Source organism: Dermacentor silvarum, chromosome 4, assembly GCF_013339745.2.
Source record: "Dermacentor silvarum isolate Dsil-2018 chromosome 4, BIME_Dsil_1.4, whole genome shotgun sequence".
Lineage (NCBI taxonomy): Eukaryota > Metazoa > Arthropoda > Arachnida > Ixodida > Ixodidae > Dermacentor > Dermacentor silvarum.
Window position 1 is genome coordinate 123,193,949 of NC_051157.2, and position 10,000 is coordinate 123,203,948.

The window sequence follows — 10,000 nt, forward strand, 5'->3', positions numbered from 1 at the left end:
TGCCGATCTTTCCCGATCCTTTTGAAGTTTCCGTTGCGTGACGAACCTAGCACTTTACTCTAGATTTGCACTGGATAGATTGAGCCCTCTTTCTTGAAGGTACCGAGATGTGGTGTCAATGGCCGACTGTAGTGTGTGTTGTATTTTTGACGGTGAACCTTTGCAGCCCCAGAGGGTGATGTCGTCCGCATATATTGTAAAATGAAGGTATGGCACTGCTCTGAGATGGCGCGTCAGACCGTTGAGAGCGACGGAGAAGAGGGTTGGTGACAGAATTGACCCTTGCGGCACCCCTTGTTGGAGGTGCCGTGCGTCTGCTTCTACATCATTTACCTTCAGGGAAATCGTGCGGTTAGTAAGAAAGTTTCGGACACAGTTATATAGCTTCGGTCCCGGTCGGATCTCTCTAAGGCCTTCGAGAACCGCTTCATGGGTGACGTGGTCAAAAGCACCCTTGATGTCTAGGCCAACTATGGCGCGCAGTTCAGAAGTACTGTATTCAGTGTACACATCCTGTAAAGCAAGCATCGCATCTTGCGTTGACATATGTTTCCGGAATCCGATTACACGTGGGTCGACCGGATATGTCATGTCCTGTTTCCAGAGTAGTCGCGATAGTGCCATGCGCTCCATAAGTTTTCCTGGACACGACGTCAGTGAAATGGGGCGGAGATTCGCAATTTCGTGTGGGGTCTTATTGGCTTTGGGAATGGGAATGATCGTGGCCATTTTCCATGCTGAGGGTATGTTGCCTGTGTCCCAAACTTGGTTGATGGTGTCGAGGAGGTATTGCAGTTGAGTGTCGGGTAAATTTCGTAACATCTTGTTAGTTATGCCATCCTGTCCCGGTGCTTTCTGCCGTTTACAGGCATTGATGGCAATTCTTTTTTTTTAATTATGGGGTTTTACGTGCCAAAACCAGTTCTGATTATGAGGCACGCCGTAGTGGGGGACTCCGGAAATTTCGACCACCTGGGGTTCTTTAACGTGCGATGGCAATTCTCAGCTCACCCATTGTGAAGGGGCGGTCGAGATCGGAAGGAGTGTGGTCTGCAAACACAGGTAGAGGTTGTGTGCTACGGGTGATGGTAGCTGTTGGGAAGAAGTGTTCTGCGATTTGTTCTGCCAAGGTTTTCGAGTCAATTGCTTTCTTTAGTTGTAAAACCTCTCAGTGGTTCTTTCGTTTGGGTTGTCCAAGCAGCGTGCGAAAGAGAGACCACGCTCTGCTCGTGTGTAGGTTGTTACCTGCATGCTCGCAGATATCCAGCCAGTTCTCGGTAGCCAACTTGTCCGCGTACTCTTGAGCTTCTTGCGTGATCTCCTCTATGCGGGCTCTGAGACGTTTGTTTAGTTTGTTGCGTTTCCATCTCCGGATTAGGGCATGCCTTTTGTCCCAGAGCGTTACGAGGTGTCGATCAATTTGTGGGTTGTCCTCGTTGCGTTGGACTGTTTTGGTGGTTTGTCTATGTGCAGTGCGGAGAGAGTGATTCCACGCATCTAGCGTAGACGTTTGGAATTTTGTAGTCACCTTGCTAAAGGCATCCTAGTCTGTGAGTTCCGTGGCCATAGAGTAGTAACCACCCTTGGGACCGCTTTGTCGATTAAGTAAGGGAACGGTAATTTCGAGGATGCAGTGCTCACTGCCGAATGTTTCGCCCAGATTACGCCAGTCAGGTGTCTTTCTTGTCCTGCCCCATGCCAAATCGGGATTCGTGTCGCGTTGTACAGAATTTCCTGTTCTGGTTGGTGTACTGACGTCATTGAGAAGAGAGAGGTGGTGTGTGTGGGCCAAGTCGAGAAAGATCCTTCGGGCCGCCGAGGAGTCTGGGGAACCCCAGTGGGCATGACGGCTATTGAAGTCTCCTGTCCACAGAAAGTCTGACTTTTCAAGCTGCCTAAGGAGGTGGTGCCAAGGGGTTCGTTGAAATTTCGTATTAGGTAACCGATATGTGTTGATTACGTTCATGTCGTACTCTCCAAAAAATCGGCATTTTAAGAAAACGCTTTCTTCATTATCATTATTAAGGTGGTCGAGGTGCTCCTGCACAGGCGTGTGTCGGTCCGATACCAGCGTTGTTGCCATGATTCGGTATGTGACCTGTTCAGTCCCATACCTACGTTTTACTGGGATGCTAGGAGCACTGTAGGTTGTATAGCCTGGTAAGGAGATGGACGCTAATGGTTCCTGGAGAACTATTACATCGGGCTTAGGCGAGGATTGCGAGATGAAATGTAAGAGGGAGTTATGTTTACGGCGAATTCCCCGACAGTTCCACTGCCAGACAATTATCCCCGCAGTGTGCTGTGACGGAATGCACTGAGAGTTATTCGACGTTGCCATTATTGTTATTGACGTGCTGGTATGGGTGTGCCTCCTCACGTGCTGTACCGCGCCTGCGCGTAGATGCTGCGGTTCGGAGGAGTTCAACCGATTGTACGAGCGCTCCAAGTTGTTTAAGTATCTCTGCTTTCTGTGTTTGCATTTCGACTTGTTGCTTCTGCAGAAGATTAAGTTGTCTTTCTATGGTTTCTAATCTCGCATCCGTCTCGGCTTTATATGCGAGAAAGTATCCCGGAGGTGCTAATTCCTGTAGGCCAGCGCAGGAGGGAGTCGATGCGGTTGAAAGTATAGTGGTGTTATGTAGTTTGCTAACACTGCGACCCAGAGGAGTTAAGGACGGACTCACCTTGGCTGGGGAGGAGTGCCTGGGTTGCTTCTGCGGGGGGCTCTTCGGAATGCGCGGGCGGCTTCTGGGAGAGCAGGGCCCGCACAAAACTTGGGGGTTTTCGGCTTGGGTGGTGGCGGGGGTGGCGTCAATCTTTTCGTTGAGTCGCCTGGCAGACTGCCAGATCTGGGTCTGGGCTCCGGTTTTGGGTGCGGTGTCGTATCTCGTAGAGCTTCAAAGCGGTTGTGGAGTGGTAGCGAGGGGTAGTTTTGGTCGTTTTTCGTAGGTGGATTGGTTACTATACTCTGGCTTGTTTGGCGGTTTTGAGGCTGACCGGAGTTCTTTTTTGTGGTCTTGAGTCGTCTCTTTTCGGCAGCGAGGCGGGTGAGCTTGTCAGCCTGCTGTTTCTTGGGGCACCGTGGGTCGCGAGCACCGTGCGGCCCCTCGCAGTTGAAACACCTAACTTCACATTCGTGCGCTGTTCGGTTGGGTCATTGGGCGGGAGGGAACTGTTCTCCACATGTCTCACAACGAGTGAATTCATGAGCCGTGGGACACACATCGGCGCGGTGGCCAATGGTGAAACAAATGGTACACTGCACAGCGCGAGGGCGAAAAGGTTGTGTCTTTGTGAGCCACAGGCCCACTTGACTTCCTTGGGCACCGTGTCACCCTTAACAGTGAGGAGTATAGTCTCTGACTGGCCTAGTCGCCGTGCTTCCAGAATTTGCTGGTCTTCGATGCTGATTATGGACAGGAGCTGATCGTCCGGGATATCCTTAGGGAGGCCATGGACTACGCAGCGTGCGTGCTGTGCTTCGGCTGCGACGTAGGCGGTCACATCGTGTCGTTCTCCGTCGAGTGTCATTGAGCGCAAGCCAGCGAGTTTCTGAGTTGCCGATTCCCGCCCGCTCGTTGCCGCGACGAGGTTCTGCAGCTGTCTGACTTGTATATTGACGTCGCGCACCTCAGACGCCGTGAGACCGGCATCGACGCCGATGGCGTTCGTGACTTGATACGTCGGATACGTTGCAAGGTTGAGTTTTGTGCCCAGGCTCATGATGATGGTTTGAGGGCTAACGTGGCGTCGCACGACATGCACAGGAGTGAGGTTCTTTTCTTCAAACTGGTCTTGTAACAGCTCCATAGCCGCTTCTTCGTCCATGACGCCGGAACGTCCAGTCGCGTTTGGCCCAGCCGCCGGCGAGGCTCCAGCAGTTAGGGATAGCGAGGCCGCCGTGTCGCAGATCCAAGAAAAAGCTTCCGAAACGGGAGTACACTGCTCCGGCTTACCCTACATGATGTCCATGGGGTGCCGGAACACTGGTCGCATTCGTCAGAAGAGTTGAGCGTCGTATATCCGATAGGTCGGGTATTTTGGGCGAAAATCGCGGAGCCGTGGCGAGGTGCATCTTGTCGCCTCGGCTGGCGTCGGCGTCTCTACAGCTCATAAAACTACTATCCTTAGCTCTCTACTAAGTTGCTATCGCAATTGATGCTTCGCCTTTCGCGTGAAACTGCGACAATTCCCGTTACCCATTCATTCGTAAATTGAAACCGCAGGTAACTTCTCCAATGCTCATCTTGGTTCATATATCTGTTCTGTTCACGTGGTTGTGTCTACAAAAGTGTCAAATGATCCATTGAGCGAAATGCAGCTCCATAACGTGAAACCTGGGGAGGTGCGAAGCATGCAGGGATGCACCGCTAATGGGGTCAAGCTGCCTTAAGCAATGGCTCATAACCCCGTAAACGTGGCCTCCCCATTACGACGACAGAAGAGAAGTGAAATTCTACGCTGGAATGATGAGCGGCAACGGAGCCAGCTATGGAAGACGACGGCGACAACGAACGCAGGAGCCGTGGCACGAGCGCATCGCGAGCGCGAGCACGAGCCGCTTGCTTACCGTGACTACGACTACGACGACGATTACGACAGGAGACGTCGACAGCCCGGGCGCATAAGGTGCTTCGCACCTAAAAAATCAAGCGCCTCGGTTCCCGTTCTCGATCACACGCACCCACGCACACACAGAGACAGAGATAGAGAGATGAAAATGGCGAAATACAATCCATACTTGGTCTGAGTAGCCTTTAGAGACATAGCAATGCGTTGGTTTTAATCATTGATTGCACAAAACAGCAGGTTTTTATGCGCCTTGACCGGAAGTTTGAGTGTCTTGTGGGTAATGAAATGGAACCACCGAATGAAGTAGTGAACTCACAGTGCTCTTTATTTTGTGTTTTTTTTTTTTGCCGCGCAAACACTACAGCTAATTGCGATTCTATGCAAGAAAAGAGTTTTGTTGAGTTTGGCAAGGAGCAATACACTCCATGCACAGGTTTATTTTGTTCTTCCTTATTGTTAGAACAAAACTGCGTTTCTACCGTATTTTCAATTACTAAAGTGCTGAAAATACATTGAGCTAAGCAGTGATAAAGATATCTTCGTTTCAGCATGTTGCACAGACAGCAGGATGAAGACAGAAGCCGCCGTTGGACTACTTTTACTGCTCGTAAGGGATTCTTTTGTAGAGTGTGGAGTAGCAAGAGTAATATAGGAATGTTAGTATTAAGTGCCATGTAGGCAGGCATGTGTTTTATGATAAATATAGGCTGGCACTATATTAGGACAATATTAGGAAAAACTTCACACATCTAAATCTGTCAACATAGTAATCTAAGTTCAGCCTCTGGCTGAAAATTAACCTACATATCCCGCAAGAAGCAAAGCCAGCGTTGCAAATTGCAAATTGCGAAAATTGCAAAAGCCATGCTGTCAAAGAGAGAGAGAACTAGAAAGTATAATGGATATGAAAGGTATACGCGCAACTATAAGCTGGGCTCTCCACTTCCTATTCGCAAAGATGTTTTTCTTTCAGACCATGAAGCGTGCTGGGTCATGCATTGCGTTAGTCAACTTTAAAAGTCAGTTGCATGTGAAATCAGGCTGTGTTTTCATTTCTTTGAGAAGTGCAGTAACATGCAATAAGGATATGGCAGAAAACCCGTGCGCGGAGCGCGCAAATTCACATGCACTGATTACGAACTCTTACAGCATTGTTCAGAACGATCGCTTTCAGAGAACTTGCTATTTATGCCAGTCATCGGACAGGCATAATTTCATCGTAGTAAATGGGCACTTTGTCTTCTTTTTTGAAACCAGTGTACCACCCTGAACATGGTGTTTGGTGGCAACTGGTTTTGTGTGTTTAAAATAGATACAGGGGCGCGGGTTTGAGAAAAGCACGAGACAGAAGTGGACGACGCAGGGGCAGCTCTTCAGAGCTTAGGCCATGTGTCATCGTTTAATATATTTTTGGTGCCGTGAAACCTCGGAATCGCTTTTTCTAGAATGCGATGACTACGACGGAGCGTCTTCGGAAATTTCGTGTTACTGCGAGGGCAAGCGCCTTCCTGAATATTACGCTACTGAGAGAAGTGCAGAAAAATTCCGATTCTGAGGCTCGTGAACTCAAAAGGCCCGTTAACATTTTGAAATGAAAGAAAGTTGAGCTCCGCCAGCTGAACAAGGATATGCTTGGCATTACGGAAGACGACGCTGTAGAAAACGAGCTTGAGGGTGCTGTCAACTACAAGGATAGGATCCTCTATGGTATGCCCAGTTCTTCCTGGAGCAACGCGAACCGTCTGCAAAGAAGAGCGCCTCATCTACGATTGTGCAGTCCAATTACCAGGAATTGGGATCATTACTGATGACACATACGCTGTACCCTTCAAACAAAGACTGCCTTACCATAGCCTCCTATATTTTTTGAAAAAATATAGGAGGCTATGGCCTTACTTAAAGAGATTAGCAGCCCCAAAGAATACGACGCGCACTATGGTGATCTCCCTAGTAAACTCATTTTCACTACGAATCTTGTGTTTGGTAATTGCAAGAAATATCTTTTTTTTCTCGCATAATTGGACCGCCGACGCACTCGCCTGCGTTTTCCGTGCGTACCTTCGCCACGCCAGCCACCTGTGTTCCAACTGCGCCTCGTTAAGCCCAAACACAAACGGCCCAAGCATCTCAACGTGCTTCCTTGCCCACGAGAAATTCATAAGGGTGCATGTTCTATAGCGCTTGTCGATGCATGCATTCGTGCCGTAATAGTTTGAATATAGGTCCGATGTACTATGCGTCCTGTGTTCAAATCCTGCCGTCGTACAATCTCAATGGTACTTATGCAATTATTTTGAAAACAGTACTTTGTTAATATCATTTGTTTACAAAGTCTACGAAGTCATTTGAAGCCAGCAGGAGAAAGTTGTGGTAAATCCCCGTACTAACCATAATTACCAAGCTGGCTGAACCACCCCACTTGCATCTCCCATAGCCACTAGCGATAGTTTCCATCTCGTAATTATTATATGAAACTCTATGGTTCGGGCTTTGGGCGGAAGTTTGTCGGCACGTGGCGGCTTTCAGACAAAATATCGCATGGGAGGTTCTTTCACCCAGAAGTAGGGGGCGGTAAGCATACATAAGTGTATGTATTCATAGAAATTGAACTATTCAAGCCTAGATGGCGCTACAGGCTTTTGGGACATGAGATGGAAGGACTAACGGAACGTGGCAGAAAATGCCCCTGGGCAACTAGCCAAAGAATTGTACACATTAGTAGAAGAAAGCATCTATTTACATACTTAACGGCAGCTCCTAAACGAGCTATGGAAGGGAGAAAACTGGTCGACGACAACTACGACATCACTGTCAGAATATTGGCAGTGTGCTTCGGTCGACAAGATCGTTTGGTAAATGAACACACCGACCAGCTCCCAGCGTTGTCACCCGTAAAGACCTCAGAGGACGTGGAGCAGCTTCACCTGCTGCATAACACTGCGATTCCACGTAAGTGCGTTTGAAGGCCTGGAGGCACCACCTAACCGGTATACTGTGGTGCTCAAATGTGCACTGATTAGGTGCCTGCCGTTGAAGTTGGTACTTTTGCAACGGCAAAAGAACAGAATTGAAAAAAAAATTATTGATCCCGCTTTCATAAGAATCGGTAGAACACGAAAGTGAAACGTGTCTTCCCAGAAGCTGTTGCATGTTTGCTTCGTGAACTCACGTTCCACTGCAGCGAAAGGCACACGGTTTGCGGGCCGGCGACCATGTTGTAGATTTCTTTAGCGCGCGGCTTCCTCTTGGCGAGCGGCGTCCAGCTGCCGAGTTGTTCCGGCGACGGTACGATCATTTTGGTCCGACTCCGTGGTGTCTTCTTGAGCAGCCAGTTGAATTGCGACGCGCTCAGCTTCAGAAATGCGATTGGCAGAGTTCGCAGCCTCCGCCGCAAACGGGCGAAGGCGTTCTGCTTCACGCTGGCGTGTGACTCGGCGGACCAAAGCGAGGTTCGCCTTTCGGCACCGTTGTCTTTCTGCGCCACCTAGAACAGCAGTTTTCTTAGTTGGTGCCATCGCAAGCGAAGCAGTAGGCGCCGTGTAAGCACTTCTGATGCATGTTGAAGCTGCACTCCGTAGGCAACGAGGCGCTACAGGTTAATCTGACGCGAAAGACAAACCACATGCGGAAAGTGTCAACACCAGGGTATACTGCGTTGGAGCCTCCGCTGCGCTTTGTAGGGTGCCTCGATGCCCAGCGCCGCCGTCCAGGGTGGAGACAACCCCGCTGGCGCCGCCATATTGAGTCACACGAGCTGAGACTCAGCTAAGCTTGCGTTAATAAATAGTGTTACTCGCGGCGCACTTCCAAGTGCTTTGCCTTGATGAGGATTTTTTTATCGGTATCGCATCTGCACATCTTTATAACCAATAGCCGTTAACTCGTCGAAGGTCGAAGACGTAAATGTATGGCGCTGGGAACATGCCCCAAGTTGCCTAATTCAATTTACATTTAACATGCCGTGTGTATGTTTGAAATACGCACTATTTTTTTTTTTGCGCTTCGATGCTTGGTATATAAGGTTTGCGACCCCCTGTGTGTGGAAGTTTTTCTTTTTCGCTGTTGTATTTTGGTTTACTCGTCACGCCTCCTTTACCGTAGCCAGCCACTCGCGTACGGCGGTTAGTTTCCCTTTCGTTGCGCGTTCTCTTCGCGTTCGTTGCAATTATTTGACGATATCTACGCGTAATTTCGCTTTTATATTTTGCCCACAAAACTGTGTGCTGACAGGATTAAGCTGGTGTAAAAATAACTGCGATGTGAAAATAAGGTTTAGCTAGTGCTGTAGAGAAACATGTAACGTAACTTGTCTGTGTCAATCTTGCGTAGTACACACAAGAAACAAAACGATGCACAAAATACATTTACTTATAATGTCTCGTACAATCAATCATGAAAGAGATATGTACATGAAAAATTATATGTACTGTGTGGCGCCTGAAGGTTATGTTGAAAGACAAGATAAAAAAAAAATCGCAAGGTAGGCTCGACACACAATTCGGGATAGTGAGAGTTTTTTTTTAAATTTATTCATTACATGGGGGGGTTCAAGTGAGTACATCAACCTTATTGCACACAATATAAATCGAAAACAAGAATGCAAACGAGAAAACGCAACCACGGGTAATATTAATCAAGATATCCAGCCAGAATACATCAGCTACCATCGAATACGTCGCATCAGCCAAACACATCGATGGCGAGTACAGAACATTTTATAAATAACCATTAGAACACTGATAATTACATTGAAAAAATAAACAACACTGCATGCATATCGCGTACAAAAACCGTAAATAAAACTAAGACAGTCAAATACAGATTAGCAATGTTTTTCACTTCGAAAATATAGTCAATGATGATGTAGAGCTGTTGACTTTAACAGACGGCGCCCAACCTGTCGATTTCCCTCGTACTGGTCCTCTTCAATGTGTTTCTAAGTACAAGTAAAACAACTAAAGTGATTATTGATATGAAAAGTTGCCTTGTAAATACAGAGAACCCATTACAGTGCTTAAAAATAAATTTTCGCAGAAGTAATGCTGTATTACCTCGCTTCACACGTTTCGAAGAAATGCACAGGCTACAACAGACACCATGCCAGAAAGCGCCGAAACGTTTTGGTCCCATGATGCCCCTTTACACCTGGGCATACCGTGCACAGGCATTTAAAGACCGTCACAGTACCCACTACGATCGGGAATGAGCACGAATGACCATCGGCTTACGAGCACCACGCTACAAATATATTCGTCTAAAAAATCAGCTATATAACGTAGCAACCTGAGATCCGCAAGATATCTGCTGAGAATAGAGAAAATCACGATGCTTCGCTTGCCACGTACACAACAGCCGCTCTCCCCAGAAGAAGCACTGCGTTCTTTAGTCCCAAATAACCAGTAGCGAAAAAAGAAACTGAGGGAAA

General features: G+C 48.0%; 1 protein-coding gene across 5 annotated transcripts in view; it reads left to right on the forward strand.

Moving 5' to 3' along the window:
• LOC119450612 (uncharacterized) overlaps window positions 1–10,000 on the forward strand; it is a 107,964-nt gene that overhangs the window by 43,499 nt on the left and 54,465 nt on the right. For 2 of the 5 annotated variants that reach the window (XM_049666027.1, XM_049666028.1), the window contains exon 2: window positions 5,124–5,202. The exons of the other annotated variants lie outside the window; for them this stretch is intronic. In XM_049666027.1, coding sequence (XP_049521984.1) covers window positions 5,124–5,202 — 79 coding nt within the window. The remainder of the gene's footprint in view (window positions 1–5,123; window positions 5,203–10,000) is intronic. 5 annotated transcript variants of the gene reach the window in all.